Source organism: Triturus cristatus, chromosome 8, assembly GCF_964204655.1.
Source record: "Triturus cristatus chromosome 8, aTriCri1.1, whole genome shotgun sequence".
In the NCBI taxonomy this organism is placed as follows: Eukaryota; Metazoa; Chordata; class Amphibia; order Caudata; family Salamandridae; genus Triturus; species Triturus cristatus.
Window position 1 is genome coordinate 1,189,156,923 of NC_140591.1, and position 16,682 is coordinate 1,189,173,604.

General features: G+C 43.9%; 1 protein-coding gene across 1 annotated transcript in view; it reads right to left on the bottom strand.

Moving 5' to 3' along the window:
- Positions 1-824: 824 nt before the first annotated feature.
- The window catches only part of LOC146805595 (gamma-aminobutyric acid receptor subunit gamma-3), a 1,239,042-nt gene continuing 1,223,184 nt past the window's right edge, over positions 825-16,682 (bottom strand). The window contains exon 8 of the mRNA XM_085623813.1: positions 825-2,168. Within this exon, the coding sequence (XP_085479939.1) occupies positions 1,927-2,168 (242 nt within the window). The 3' untranslated portion in view covers positions 825-1,926. The remainder of the gene's footprint in view (positions 2,169-16,682) is intronic.

Consider the following 16,682-nt stretch of genomic DNA (forward strand, 5'->3'; position numbering starts at 1 on the left):
GTTATTTTCCCTGCGCACTGCAGTGTGGGTGGGTTTCCCTCCTGTGTTTTTTCTCGCCAAGCTTTACTGTTGTTGAATAGTTATATCTAAGAAAAGGAACACAGCCTACCCCACAGATGTTGTTTTTCATATCTAGCAAGATTCTGTTTTGGCTTTGTAACACTATTCCTCTTAAAAGGTTGGCTATACAATTTCTTTTACATTATATTGAAAAAATAATATTCTTTTCCTGTCATTTTAGAAGTAAAATCGGTGTAGGATGCATCCAAGAAAAACTTTAAATTAATGATCAAAAACCCTTCTGTGATCTCAAATGTTTGTCCAATACCCTGAGCACTCTGGTATAGACATGTCCGCTTGATTGAAGGTCAACATAGCATTGCTCACCCGCCAAGAGTCTCAACATGTACACAAATGCATCAAGATGCATGGAGTAGACCTGCCCGTCACAACACAGAGTGCAGACAGTTCATTGAGCACTTGGTGGTGGGTTACAAATGGAGGCACAGCAGGACTAGAAAGAGGTGTGATTAGCAGTTTTGGACTCCAGCTCAGGTCAGCACTGAAAGACTAGCAAATCACTTGGATAAGAGTGCGCCATAATAATCTTCCATGTGCCAAACTCTCACCACAATGGCCATGCTTGTCATATTGATGGCATCAATCTGTGTTGGCTCATCTGCATTCCAATAACCAAAATCTGCTCCATTTCCAAAGTTAATTATCTACTCAACTTTTAAATAAACACTCATTTTGTCCAGAAATGGTTGTAAACATTGGATATTTTTGAATTCATGATTTAAAAAATCATGAAAAAGCACACACAACTACATCAGAAACAGAGAAATTTAAATTTCAGGACAGCTCACAAATTTTCCTTTTGGTCTCCTACCATCAGGTGACCAAAAACTTTCACCTCTTATGTAGGTTATAACCCTACTATATCGCATACATTATATCATATGACCATAATGTTGCATCCATTAAATCGCCCACAGAAACACTATATCGCAATGTAAGTAGAGGTTAATATAAAATATCAATACAGTAGTTGATAGGAGTAGGTAGACCATATGGAGGTAAAAATAGCGACTTACCATCTCGATGTAGTGGTAGGCAATGTACTGGTTGCAAGATTATTGTAGGTCAAGATTGTTGACCTCAATATAGTGTCATACAACCCTTGAATGGTACTTGACATTTCCCTCCATTTCTCTTGAGACAATCAGGCTAGCACATCTTCATAACTACCACATTTGTGAAAGAAGGACTTTCCCCCTCTTAATTGGGAACAGGATTTGATGTTTGGACATGTCTTCATGTTTATTTCTGCCCTTGCCTGTAGCAGGAGCTGAACAGTGCAAGTGGATGATTATTATTGGAAAGGGTATTGCTTCTGTGGGTTAAAAGTGCTCAGTAGTTTGATGCACTAGCTTGCCACATTGAAAAGAGCACTTACCCTAGCACCAAAGAGAACTGGTGCTGGACTTGGCTATAGGACAAGGGATGATGATACCATTACCTGGGAGCACCAGTCAGTGTGTTGAACCCCAGTGAACAGTGAAACATCGAAAACCAACTAAACAACCTGGGCTGAACCTTGTGTCCTTGCCTGGACTCTGAACATTGTAGTTTTTAATGATACATTTAAAATTTTAACAAGACTTTCGGTAGTCACCTGTAAGTACAGCTTATCGTATAAACTTGGTAGAATTTGGTAAGAATATAGTATTTCAACTCAATTTTTGTTTAGAAGCAACTAAAGTTCATCCACTTTCCTTTTTCCAGCTTCCCATTGAAAGTTCGATTTTGGGTACCACAATGGCTCCCAAGATTGTCCACCTTTGAAAATTGAGGTGAAACCGCAAGTGTCCTTCTAGAATTTCTACAAGAAAACCAAGACGACTTCACCACAGCGAGCCTCCTTTAAAGGTATAGGTATCCGACCCAGTATACAAGATTAAACAGCAGGAACGATGTAGGGAAAAAGACCCTGGAGTAGGAGTCTAGTTCTAAAAGGTCTATGTGAATCCGGCCTCTCCGCCAGGAGCCAGATTTACATTCCTCGTAGCAGCAGAAGAAGCTTTGACAGTCTTTGCCATCTAAACACTCATAACCACAAGCCTCTTCAAGGTCCTGCCAGTACATGGCATTGTTCAAAGTGATGACTGTGCGGGGTGGTCCCATGTCCAGTACTGAATACCTCTGTAAGGCAAACAAAAACAACAATGTTAAAGCATTCTCCCTTGCTACTTGTAATGTGATCAACAATTCAAAACAATAAGAGATTGAAAATCTGCATTATATAATAACAGGTCTGTCACAGAGTATATATAAAACACATTACACAGCTGTATTATAATATGCAAGCATGGTGGCTAGAACTGGTTAGAGCCATTGTCAAGACCCTTTCATAATTAGACCACAAAACTACAGTCTCTTGGTGCCATTACTATTCAACTATAACTATTGATGGGAGAGAAAGTCTGCACTCACAGTTCTATCTGTGATGTATTGCTCTATGTGGTGGTGGTTCTTTGCCTACTGCCCCATGTTAATCTGGCAGATGTAGAAACTTTCCTTAGCGATTTGTTTACAGTAAAGCTTGACTTAGATGTGTATTGAATATCTTTACTATAATAGTGTCCTATTTGGCTCAGGTAGGTTCAGTGAATCAATGCAAATGATCAATGTGGACAACTGAGGTGTGAACATTTTAAATATTCAGAGGCAGGAGGAGGGAAATGTTTGGGTTTTGTACTGTTCATAAATTATTTTTTCAACTAATGGCATTTTATTTATCCAGGCCAGGAAAACCACAATGTATTTCTAAATCATTGACTCCTCCTCATCATCTCAAAACTATTAACTGGAAAGAATAACTCTTTAATAGAATTTACAGAGCATGCATATGAATCTAACATGGTTATAGATCCAAACTGCAGTACATTGCCTTATATATAGAGATGGGTAGCATGTAGGTGAGATCCATATATAGCGTGCACATAAGTAACACAAGAAGAGCAAGAAATTGCCAGTATGGGAATTTCACCAAATCCTTTATCATCAAATGCGGATGTGGAGGCTGTAGACTTTCCCCATTCATTTTAATGGCCATAACACGGTTCTTAAAAAGGTGACTATTGGGATTGAAATGTACCCTGCATGATGTACAAAGATGTTCTCCTGCCCTGAGTGCCCAACTGTGTATATCTTGTATCCTGGCTTTTTTATTTCACCCCTAGCCTCACATTATTCTAGTGTGTGTGCAGAGGCCTAGGTCTGTTCCTTAATATGAGTTGGTTCCTGGACTTGTCCAGTGGCCTGGAGGGTCACACACCAACCTTGCCCTCACTGAACCAACAGTATAATACTGTTTCTATCATGGATTTAGCTGATGCAATGGAGATGGCAGCATACTGTTTTGCAAACCCATAGTTGTCAAATTTTATCTGTGTAACTGGACTGGGAGTTTACTCGCTCACCAGTGCGCTTACCAGATCCTAGTGAAAACATCCCAAATGTATGTGTGCATGTTTTGGATAAATGGCCTAACTTGTACATGCCAGGTGATTGTAATTGAACCAGCGTAATGGAGTCTTGCAGGATCCATTTTGAATGCCCTAAGCCTGACTTACTGTACAAGATGGAGGTGAGACTGTTTTCCCAGACAAACTTACAACACTCTGATAGCTGTGGTTAAATAATTGCACATCCAAAACTTCAAAATTCGGGTCAAGTACCTATGGAGATCAACAGTAACAAATAACATTGCTCACATGGTATCAAAACATTCTGCTACCACCATGATGTAAGTCAATCATAAACCAAAGGGTTGCGATCTAAAAATAGGAAACAAACAGTGACGAAGCACACGTAATGTGCAGTCCATTACTTAAATAGTCAGTGAAAGTCAATTCTTCAGTTTCAGAATTTTTATTTCAAAGTTGCTCCAGGTATTCATGTGGATCTTGGTTTAGGATTCATGTACAACTGGCAGCTGACAAGTGTTTAATCATAAAAGTGACTTTCTTAAGGTCCAGCACTAGTCATAATGTAGATATAAGTGATTACTACAAAAGTGGAGTAAGGTTGGTTCATCAGTGAGTAAGAGGATAAAGAGACTGGTAAGTCTTTCAAAAAGTCAAAAAAGATCTTCAAAGCCAATAGTTGCATAGGTAAATGCAACCATGAATATTCATATAATAATGCATTAGGGTGAGATCAGGTAGAAGTCACTGATACTCAGGTATCGCCAGAATACGGCTGGGGCTTATAAAAGGTCAATGTTTGTCTAGCATTGACATTGTACTCTCACGGAACAGCCGTCCTTGCCTGAGAAACCAGCCTAGTCACCAGAGGATACGAAACAGCTGCCTCTTCACAAACAAGGACACCTGAAGAGGCCTCTGGCTTGTTCTCTCATAATTGGGAGGGAGGGCAAGCACAGGAGGAGGAGCTCATCCTCCCAAGTATGCAGACCCAAACATGGACTGAAAAGCTTCAGTTGGTGAGATAAAATTAACTGTGAGAGAGACTGTTAATTGAGAGAGTATGCAATAATACACACCTGAGCCTAATTATGCTTGACGTTGACCCTGGGAAAGAACCACATGCACTGTGAGGGTGAGCAGGGCCATTAGTAGGAAATAACACAGACAAGCTCAAGCACTGAGGAAACTAAGGGGCATGAAGGAAACAAGGGAAGTGGCGGAGTGAGGCGTTAGCCTTCCTGGCTCAACGCCTCACTCCGCCACTTCAGAATTGCAGGGCTGCACCATATTTACAAGAGTCTTGATGGTGCAGCCCTGCGTGTCCCCCTGCACTGGCGCTACACTTAGCAGCCTAGCGCTAACTCAGGCTCCCAGGTGCCATAGTGCAAGGGTTTACAACAAACAAATGATGGACGGAATGCTGACAATGCATACATTCTTCCCCAGTCAAGAGATCTGGGTTAAATCCATCGTTCTTTTGCCCACTACACCACCCCAGTTTAGACATGGCCATATGCAAATCAGTCTTGACCCTGTGCCTCATGGGAACAGTCCAGCCCGAACAGTCCAGCCCGAGGCACAGGGTCAGACTGATTTGCATATGGCCATGTCTGAACTGGGATGGCAGAGTGGGCTAAAGAACGGTGATGGATCAAACCCAGATCTGTTGACTGGGTGTGAGTGTTTGATTGGTTCTGATGCTCCGTCCATCACCACCCCCTTTTGTACCACATAGTGCAAGGGTGTCTGCATGCAGGATAAGATTGTTTCTGTGCAGTAAGGTCCAACTTCCTGCACTTAAACAATCTTGAAATGATGTTTTGTAACTTCTATGTGTGCTGCTTAATGCAGCACACATGGAAGTTGCAAAACAGTATTTAAAAAAAAAATTACAATCCTTGGCCTTTTGCTGTTCTCATGTGTGCCACACATATGAAAACAGAAAAAATGAGGAGAAATGAAACATTTCTCCTCATTGCGCTAAGGTAAGACCAGGTTTTCCCTGGTCTTAATTCTGTCGCTGCCTCCTGTTTACACCTCCCTTGTAAATAGGGGGCAGCGTCAGAATCAATGGGTGTTGCAGTGGAACACCCACCACAACACCCATTGCCCTCCACTTTCACGGTAAGAATAGCGTGAAAGGGGGCCTTATTTACAAGGCAGCGTTAAGCCACGTTAAGTGGCTTAATGCTGCCTTGTATATAAGGCAAAGCCCCTATTTCCACAGGAACATCATAAAAAGTGACGATTCCGTGACAATAGGAGCATTTAAATATGCCCCTAATTTGCTTCTTGTTCATGTTGAATGTGTAATATTTTGATCTATTGTGAATTACAGTGCTTTTCCTTTTGTAACTACTGCACTGGTTTGAACAATCATTTATTACGCTAATGTGTGTTTGTTGAGGACTGAATTTGAACACGCCACATTACTTCTCTGAGAAGCCCGTGACTGCTTGCTATTGGTACCACTGAGAGCGTGTGATGATGTCCTGAAGGGGTTGTAATTGGCCCAGTTTTCAAAGCCATTGCAGAACAGACCCTGTGATATCAGAGGCAAACTACCTCAATCCCCACGGTTGAGGCCCAGTAGCAACTGCTTGCCCCATGATCCCATGGAAGGAGTCTAACTGTGACTTTGAGTATGTGATGGATATGCAAGTTGAGGAGCACCCTACATTGCTGCCACCACAGCAGAAAGTTCATTGTGAATTTAATAGATATCTCTTACACATCGGACAAAGTAAGATGTTGCAGTGATTTGTGGTAGACACCCCCAAAAATGCCTTTTACTGTATAAGAGCAAAAGCTTGAGAGTAATTAATTAAAAAGAGCTGATCTTTTGAGTAGAAAACAATGGAACATCTTACCTACTTAAAGTAAAAATTGTGATGAAGCTATTGCTATCCATCTCACAATAGTTAGTGTCTGTTAAACTACGATGCACCTCTTCAAAAGTAGAAGCCCTACAACTTCTAAGTCAATGTGCCTCTACGTCCACTGCTACTGATCACCAGCTGGCATTTATGACTGCCTGAGACTTCCAATCTCAGTAACTCTATGTTTAATTTCATTCAAATTGTGTTTGTGTATTTTGCACCTGTTGTTCAATTTGTGCTGCAACTATTTTGCTGCTCCCACCATGTTTCTCCCTCTCTGTGCCCTCCTACCTCCTACTAGCCCCGCCCACCTCCCAGAACTACATACGGATGCCGCAGCGCAGATGCACCATCAGCAGCAGAATGTGCCCCAAAGGCAAGCCCGAGTGCCCCATCCAAGCTTCGACCTCTCCCAGCACAGGAAACCCTGGCTCTTCCACTGACAATGCCGGAGACACAGAAGAAGAGACTGCGTCCACCACACAGACTGAGACCACCACAACATATCTTGGCAAACACTTCACAGAGATCTGGAAACCAATCTCATCCCTCAACCCCAGACATCATGTTCCTTACAGATACCTGGCTGAACCCTGTCTCCATGCCAAACATCACCATCGCCACACATGAAGGCTAAAAAATAACACATTGGGACTGAACCAACAAACACAGAGGTGGAATTGCCATCATCTACAAGGACACCATCATTTGCACGACTTTCCCAGATGACTCAACCCTGATAATGCAGCATCTGAATTTCCAACTCCACATTGATGGGAAAAAAAAACATCAGAGGCACCCTTGCCTACAGACCATGAGGATCATGCCCCAGCTTCAGCAACACCATCCCTGAACTCATCACCCCAAACGCCATTGACTCCAAGCACTACAACTTCCTAGGGGCTCTTTACTTATACTTCGACGACCCCAGCATCACCAACACAACTGACCTTCTGGAAAATATGAGCAACATCAGCATAAAGCAACTTGTCACTGACCCCACCCACATCGAAGGAGACATTTATGACCCCATTTTTAAATTAGGTAACAGAGTCGAGTACAACCATGTCTCACAGCTCGACCGGCCACTACAGCATCCAGTTCACCAGTTCAGGACCTACCAACACCATCTTGATCAACAGACTCCGCTAGAATTCAGGGAGACGGCCTCAATTGGATTGTCTCATACCTCACTGGAAGAACCCCAAGAATCCCTCTTAAATTGTTCACCTTGGAACCCAAGAAGATCCTCTGCAGCGTACCCTAAGGATCATCTCTCAGGCTCACCTTCAATACATACATTACCCCACTGGCTGACACTGTCAGACCGCACGGACTAAACATCATCTCCTATGCCAACGATACTCAGTTCATCTTCTCGCTGTACCTCCACCACCAGAACAAACTTCCACAGCTGTATGATGAACTCTTCAACTGAAGGACAACTGTCTCAAGCTCAATTTGGACAAGACGGAAGTCCTCATCTCCAGGAACAACACCTCACCATGGAACAAAGCATGGCGTCCTGCTGAACCCGGCCCAACAGACCATGCCTGCAACCTCAGCACCATTTTGGACAGCAAGATATCTGTGAAGAAATGCAGTCTTATCCACCTGCTTCCACACCCTATGCAAGATCTTTAGGTGGCTCCCAGTCAACACCAAAATGACTGTCACCTAGGCCCTCATCACCAGCAGGCTGGGCTACGAGAACACACTCTTCTTTGGAATCACTGCATGCCTCCTGAAAAGAGACTACAGAAAAAAAAACCTTAGCTGCAAGACTCATCCTCCACCTTCCCAGCGGACTCACATCACACCCCACCTCAAGAAGCCACACTGGCTCCCGATCCAGAAGAGATGCCAGTTCAAGATGTTGACCCACGCATACAAAGCCCTGCATAACGAGGGACAAGCATACAGCAACAAATGCATGGCTTTCCACCAACAAACCAGACACCTACAATCCACCTCCCTCTTCCTCGTAGACACCCCCTGAATCTTCCGAAGCAACACTGGAGGCCACTCCTTCTCACACCCGGCGGCCAGCTTGGAATGACCTTCCCTTGCACCTCAGGACCATCTCATTGCTCTGGCAATGCAGGAAAGAACTCAAGACCTGGCTGTTCAAACGAACAGATGACCGCAAAGCAGTAAGGACCCCCAGTGCCTTGAGACCCTCTTGGGTGATTTGACACACTGTATAAATCCTTGATTAATTGAAGTAAATTCTAATGAGCATGTCATTTATGGAGGCAAAACACGGGGCTATCATACATGCGTTGAACTCTTGTAATTATAAACAAACTCATTAATTACATTTTGGCAGTGTAATCAAATACTCCTACCAAATGGGTTTGCATGAGTTGGTGATATTTTTGATCCCTTTCAGATAGTTTTCTAAAAATATTGTTAGGATGAGATAGAATGTAATACCCAGCTAGTGTTATCGAAGACGGTTCACATTTTTACGGCTTCTCCTGTTTATAATGCTTCTGGTTCAGTGAAAATAATTATCTGATGGTCATTGAATTCTTTACAGACTGTGATCAGACACCTAGTTTAGAGAGATATCTTCAGTTGTCTTCAGACTAGATTGGGGATTATGAGGTATGGGAAATAAAGCAGAACACTTATATGCCACCTTCCATCGAAGAACCATCATTTTCCTACTGACATGAAACTGGATCTCTGGGAACAATGAATATCTAATTCACAAAAACATCCTTGACTGACACTCAATGAATCAAAGCAGCCAGGTCAAAGAATTAGCAGGTTAAAAAATGACTGAAATACAAGATGTGAGGACCACATGAATTGTTAATTCTGCTGGTTCCTGAGGAAACATGGTAGTTATTCTGAAGGGTGTGAGTGCATAGGGCCGTAGGCAATCTGATTTAAGTCTGGGCGGTGTACTCCGCTCCACTCGCGGAGTTTGCAGAGATTTCTGCACTGTGTGTTATGCGGAGCACGTGGAGTTCAAAAAATCTCTGCTCCATCCAGCGTTGTTTTGCCCTTGCTTGCATTCGTCAACTTCAAGTTGGCGAGCTCTAGTGAGGAAAATCCACCGGCTGGCGAGATTTTTCCTCATTCGCGATCGTCAACATCAAGTTGGCCAGTGCGAGCGTGGAAAATCAGCCTCCCGGCGAGATTTCTCAATACAGGCAGTCAGATTTCTCATTGCAAGTGGTCGCGTCTGCTCGCGACCGCTCACTTTGAGAAACTGTCCGCTCAAGTTGAGAAAGCTGCCGCTTGAGTAAAAATCTACTTGTGCGGCAGAAAGAAAGCAGCGTCCGCTTGCGCTGTGCATAGTGCCGTTTGCGATGATTGCACAGTGCAGGCAAGCACCTGGCACTGAAAGTCATCACGGACAGCATGTATCCAATGCACTCCACTGATTGCAGAGCTCCTCGTAGCATGGCTGAGATTTTTTTGCACTTGGCAAAGTTCCGCTTAGCAGAACTCCGGGAACTCTGCCCCGGCTTAATCTGTATAATAGCGATGCACCCAATCATTGGGTGGATGAGAGATGGTGTTAACCTCAAACTCTCCAGAGTAAGTTTGAATGGAACAAACTTTTTTGTCAGCCTCAGTCAACAGGGCTAACTGGGATAAAATCAAAGCAAGCACTTTTCATTTCAACACCAGGAGTGGGCTGACGGAGGGCAGCTTTACATCATTCTTTCAGGGCAACAATATTGACTATGACAGGGCTCTGGCAATAGAACCAGCCTCACTGACACCCAAGATTTATATTCCAAACTGCCACACTCCAGTCCTGTCTGTTCCTTATGAACAAACAGAAAGCCAGAAAATGATCAGAATTTGAAGCATAATGGTAGCCATAGCTAGGGATGTCGTGTTCTATTCCGATAAACTGGCCATGCAAGTAGCCATTCTCTCCAAATGAGAACAGATGGAAGCTCGTCAAACTATACCAGCTAATAATGAGAACCCAAGGTCTGGCTGAATTGAAGGAGGACCAACCACAATGTATATGTAGTGGTCTGATAGAGAAGGTTTCTACCTCCTGGAGATGATGGGCACCCTGATTGAAGACTTAGAAAAAAAGGTGTCAATGTCAAAGATCAGACAAGAGGCAGATCGAGACTGGGGACTCAAAAGTGATCCCTATCCAAAAGTATGCTCTTCTTCAATCTCAAAAACCTTGCACAACCCGAGAAGTGTATAAGATGATGGAAGCAAACTTTCCATATCTGCCAGCATGTCTCAGGTGCAAGCACAACCTGAAGCTAATCTGATTGTGAACCCAGGAAACAACTTTCAGGAGGCTGAAAGTGAGGCCCAAGGAAACAAGCCTGACACTGAACGACCGCTTCCAGAGGCGCCACCATTGTCGAGGAAAATAAGAAACGGTTAAAGAAGATTATTAAGTGGTGCAAAACAAGACAACAGCAGCCTTTAACTGGGGAAGTGGAAAGGAAGAGAAGATCAAACCAAAACACACATTGAGAAGCCAACAATCCATCACACCAACAGACAAAAGCTATATGCAGAAGAAAGCAGTGAAGTTCCAAGAAATTGCAAACCTAAGAGAAAGCCACATTGAACTCCATACTGAACCCCACCGGGAAGACCAGCTGCCGACAAATCCACATCCTAGGATACAATTAGAAGAGTTGGAACGACAGTACGAAGTTGGGAAGACTCAAACTAATGTGTTGTTATCTCAAGATCACACAATAACATCAATTGACCTAATCATCCAGGCCCCAAAACAAGGATCGCCTCAGTGCGACCAGGCCATAAGCAAGCCTCTCTACCCAGATACTGTGCCCACTCTGAGCTTTAGCATCAACTACGTCCATTCACCAAGTTAAAGTATTAAGATCATACTACACCCAGAATATACATCGAAGGGCAAAGGGGTCCTCTTATACAGGGGCAACAGTATCAAGCTATGCTCAGTGTCCCAGGCTTGGAAGCAATCAACACAAGGGATATTAAATCAGTTGCTGTTCTCTAACCGGTCAACAGAGAGGTAAACAAGCGATCAGAAATTACCTCCACAAATGATGCTAAACCAATCCAAGCCCCGCTGGAAAACCAAGCACATCTAGAGCGATGGGGAATAAAAGTCAGAAACCCCAATGTTCAAGCACCCAGCTATATTTATGGAACATGTCCCTCAGGGAGAGAGTGCAAGCAAGATTGGAGCCTTAAGAAGCAAACAGAAACACCATGAATCTATACTGCTTTGGGCAAAAAGCACAACCATACCACCACTGGTGTCCAAGGGCGAAATAATGAGCACAACTAGAGCCTTTCTGAACAACAGAATATGCACTTACTGCCAAATGAGGAACCCAGACTGGTCATGGCTCCTGAGTGCTCCAACAACATGTAACTAGTGTAAAAAGAAACCAGCAGCCATCCACATTTACTGTATGCTCATGGACCGCCAGGGGTCTATCAGAATCAAACAACAAAAGGGAAGAAATAGTTTGGCAGATATAGTCTCAGTACAAGAAACATGGGCTATGCATTCTGCTCCATGGCTGGACTTCACGGTGTTTGAAGCCCCCGCAATTGCATCAACAGCTGGAGACCATGCCTTGAAGGGGTGTCTCCATCTTCATAAAGGAGGAACTAATGGCATCAGTGTCCTCATCGGCATAAGGGATGGGTGACTATATCATCATTTGCGGCACTCAGAGCACTATAATCAAAAACCAAGAGGTCAGCCATTGACTATAGGCAGCATATATCTACATCCAGCAAAATGCAAAGGCGAGAAAACATTGCCTTCGCTGCTCCTGCCAGAGACCTTAATGCGTCCCACGTGAGCTCGTTATTGCTACTAATGGAAGGATTTAATGCCAACTTAATGACTTTAGAAATCAACAACATAAGGGCACAAATCAGATGATCAAACATTAAAACATACCTAAGACCAATTCCCAATTCCAAAGACAGGACGAGCACGGGACAGACGTTACCACAGCACTTAATAACAAGGGCTTACACCTCCTAAATGGCACATTCTCAACAGACTCACTGGTGGCCTACACCCATTTATCATCAAGCGGGTTAGCAACCTTGAATTATATGTTTATATCAGTAGCCCATTTTCAGCATGTGAACTCATTTGAGAAACACCCTACAATAGCCAGCTACCACTCGATGCTAAAATGCACCCTGAATTTGTTGAATGAGTGTCACTCCAAGCAGAAGCAAACTGGCTAACCAGAGGGTCTAGAATCTTTCAAACGATTAAACTGGCTTACAAGTAATCAGGAGGTGCTAAGCTGGGCAACAGAAAAATGCTAGATCACCACCAAAACAAAGTGGAAGCAGCCCAAAAAATGAAGATGCATGGTGATAATGGGCACTGCTCCTCCCAAAAAATCGAATCTGACTGCTTTGCTTTGTTCCTTGCGTGAAAATGGGACATCTCCACCCAATAGCATTCCAGTAGCTATATTAAAAGATCCCCCAAAAATGGGCAAGGATATTTTTCCCTATTTTTCAATCTTACCTCCTGAGCTCATGAATCCTGGATAACTGGAGTGGCTCAATTATTGTACCTATCCATAAATAAGGGGATTGTACGAATCCAGAAAATTATAGGCTGATAGCTTTTCTGGGTATAGGGTCAAATTTACAAGCCTCTTGCGCCACTTTTGCGTCACTTTTAACATGGGAAAAGTGACGCAACAGTGGCGCAAGGGGCTTGTAAATCTGCCCCATAGAGTGAAAATGCTACGCAAATATTTTAAACAAGGAATTGGAAAAATAGAGCCAAGGAAAAAAGCTGATCCCACCATGTCAAACATACTTTAGAAAAGGGTGCCACATCAAGGACTAAGGGGCATATCAACAAGCAGGCGATAAAAAATTATTAGTTTTCGGCCGAAAAGCGGCGATAATTTTATCGCCTAATCAGCAAGGTCACCCTGACGCGTGAAACCTTGCTTTAGCCTGGGGATTTCTAACGCCCAGCTTTGCATCTCTAATGAGATGCAAAGTGGGCGTTCCTGACCTGGCATGACAGGAGAAATGTCGCTAAGCGACATTTCTCCTATCATCAAGCCCCACGCTATGAAGCATAGCGTCAGGAAAAGTAGCGATAACACCTGTTATCGCTACTTTCCTAACACCTGCTTCAGGACTGACTTAGCCATGATATCCTATGGAAGGTGGATATCCTGGCTAAGTTTGTGAGTCCCTATCAACAAGCTAACGTGAGATTATCGCTGGGTTTCCAGCGATAATCTCACGTTAGCCAGTTAGCGCTAGGATTTTTATCGCAGATGAGATAAACATTGCTAATAGCACGCTATCTCAGCGATAAAAATCGGCGCTAGCCGGCGATAATTATCCGAGCGCTAAGTGCGCTCAGTGATAATTATCGCCGGTTGTTGTTGATATGCCCCTATATGCTTTCAAACTCCCACTTGCGATCGCAAAATATAAATTCCTATACTTTGGCTTTGTCAATTCTACTACGGTCTTCAACAGTCTCACGAGGTGAGCTCTGGGCCAAACTAAACAGGTGGGGCATCCCAGATCCCCTGCTCAATGTCATAATGGCATTATATTTCATAACATTAATAAAAGATGAAGTGACGGCGGGCTGGACGACATCTCCAAAAGTGGAAACCAAAAAGGGCCTAAAAAATGGCTGTACAGTCACCCCCTGCTGTTCAACCCATATCGTGCTGATATGAAAGAAGCCCTAGAAGAAATAAGAGCATTCCCCATGAATATGGCCTCTCACAAAATCCAGCTACTGCAGTACACTGACGAACTCGTGCTACTAGACCAGACACAAATAGGGCACCAGACACTGTTCAAAACTTTTGCCAAGTACTGTGAAGAAAACAAATTAATGATCAACAAAGTAAAAACTAAAGTGATGATCCCAGGGACCACTGCCTGTCCTTAAAAAATGAAACTGAAAAGTTTCATATTTCATTTTTTTAAACGCATTTCGTTTTCCTTTAAGGAAAACGGGCTTCATTTAAAAATTTAAAAGCAGTCACAGACATGGTGGTCTGCTGACCCCTGCAGGCCACCATCCCTGTGAGTGCTAGCCATTCCAAATGGGGTTGCAAATTGCGCATGCCTCATTAATAATAATGAGGCACGCAATTTGCGACCCCATTAGGAATCGCAAACAGTGTCTGAGACACTGTTGTACATCCCAATTTGCGAGTTGCAAATTGCATGTCGTAAATGCAACACTATTTGCGAGTCGCAAATTGGTGGGTCGTAAATCTGGCCCATAATCTCCATCTCCAAACCGCCACTCCCACATAAGAAATTGTGGCTGGGTCCCCTCTTGCGGGCATTAAACATTCAAACTTGAGAGGAAGTGTTTCCTGAAAACCAAGTCCACACAGTTGTCAGCTCACTCCCTGAAATTCTTCAGGATAGCTACTCGCATGTTTCAGGCTGCAGATGTTAAGGCCTGCAACCCGCTGCCAGGCAGCAAAGGAATACAAACGTCACGCAGCTAATGGACTGACGCAGTAGCATAAAGCACTTCATAAGAAGGGGAGGCACGACCCCCTGCCTGGCAGCGAAGGACTTTAAAAGCTATTCAGCTGATTTTCTGACACAGCAGTACAAAGCACTTTATAACATCGGAAGGACCACTCAATGCACGCAGCTCCTCAGATCACAACAATAGAAAGAAAATCCATCATGAAAAGATGAGCCCTGGAAGACGGAAAGCTTGGGGTCAACATTAGGCTAGCGATCCGTATGATGCAGGCAGTGTAGGATCAGGGCCTCTGTCATGCAGTAATGAACTCCAAAAGCCATGCAGCAGATGGTCTGCTGCAGCAGCACAATGTGCTTTACAATAAGGGGAGGTACAACCCCCTGGCAGGTACTAAAGTCCACACAGCTGTCAGTTCACTTCCTGAAATTCTCCAGGATACCAGCCCACATGCTGTAGGCTGCAGAAGATCAGGCCTGCAGCACTCTGCCAGGTAGTAAAGGACTCACAAAGTCACATGCTTACTGGACTGTTGCAGTATCATAAAGCACTTTACAGCAAGGGGAAGCAGAACCCCCTGCCAGGTATCAAAGGACTCTAAAAGCTACGCAGTTAATGGTTTGACGCAGCAGAACAAAGCACTTCGTAACAAGGACTATTGACTGCTCGCAGCTTGTTTGAACCAAAGAATAGAAATAAACACCATCATGAAAAGATGAGCCCTGGAAACCAGAAGGCCTGGGGTCAACTTTAGGCTAGCGGAGGACCAAGGCCACGATCCACTGTTAGACTGTAATGGTCTCCAAAAGCCACGCAGTGAATGCTCTATGCAGCAGAACAATGCACTCTACAATGAGAGGAGGGACGACCCCCTGTCAGGCAGTAGAAGCTGCATAATGCCATCGAGCTAATGGACTAATGCGAATGCTAATGGATGCAGCAGCACAACGCACTTAATAATAAGGGGGACTCTTGAACTCTTGCAGCTCTTCTGCACAGAAGAGGAGACAGAAACATCTGCATGAGAAGAGGAGATCTGACAGACAGAAGGGTCAAGATCAGCCCCATAATGCACCTAATATTTCATGTGGGAAGGGGTGGTACATCAAGAATTAATGAGACTAGCACACTTCTTTGATGCTTTTGTGTTGCGTAAAAATACTTATGGGTCCCTTTGACCTAAGAATGAACTCCCCTTTTTTTTTATGTTTTTAAATGCTATTGTAATAATTTGAAATAATTGTACAATAAACCTTTCTGATGTGATCTGTTAACCTCAAAGTCAATGTGTCCCTAAAGAAACGGTTCAAAACAGCATTTCAAAATAAAGCAGTCTAGTCAAAAGTTAAAAACAGTCAATAAGGAAGGACTTAGTCAAAATGGGAGTTTCAGATTGCAATTTAGAATTAACCATGAAGGTTTATTAGACAATTTGTAAAGTATAATATTGAAATTTGGGGCGCTAGGTGGCGCGCGACTGGAATGGCCGCCGTTGGGTGAGGCTCCCAGACTCTGGCTGCCAGATCCGGCATTTATCCTTCAGTCCGGTGCTGTACTGCTCCAAAAACATAATCGCGGCGGAACACAGGCGGCCGGCGCACGATCGGTGTGCCATAACTTGGTGGATGGTGTAGCGGTCTAGTTGTCATAGCGTCACGCTGACGTGACGCAGGCGGCCGTGCTGGCGCCGGGGTGCGCGCGCAGATTAGCGCGCCGGGCAGCCAGAGCGGGAGTGCCGGCCGACGCTCCTCGGTACATGTTAAATTGAATGCTAAATAAATACAGCGATAGCCCAACACGTGCCTCGTGTGATTATTGAGCAACATTACAGTGGCGACGAGC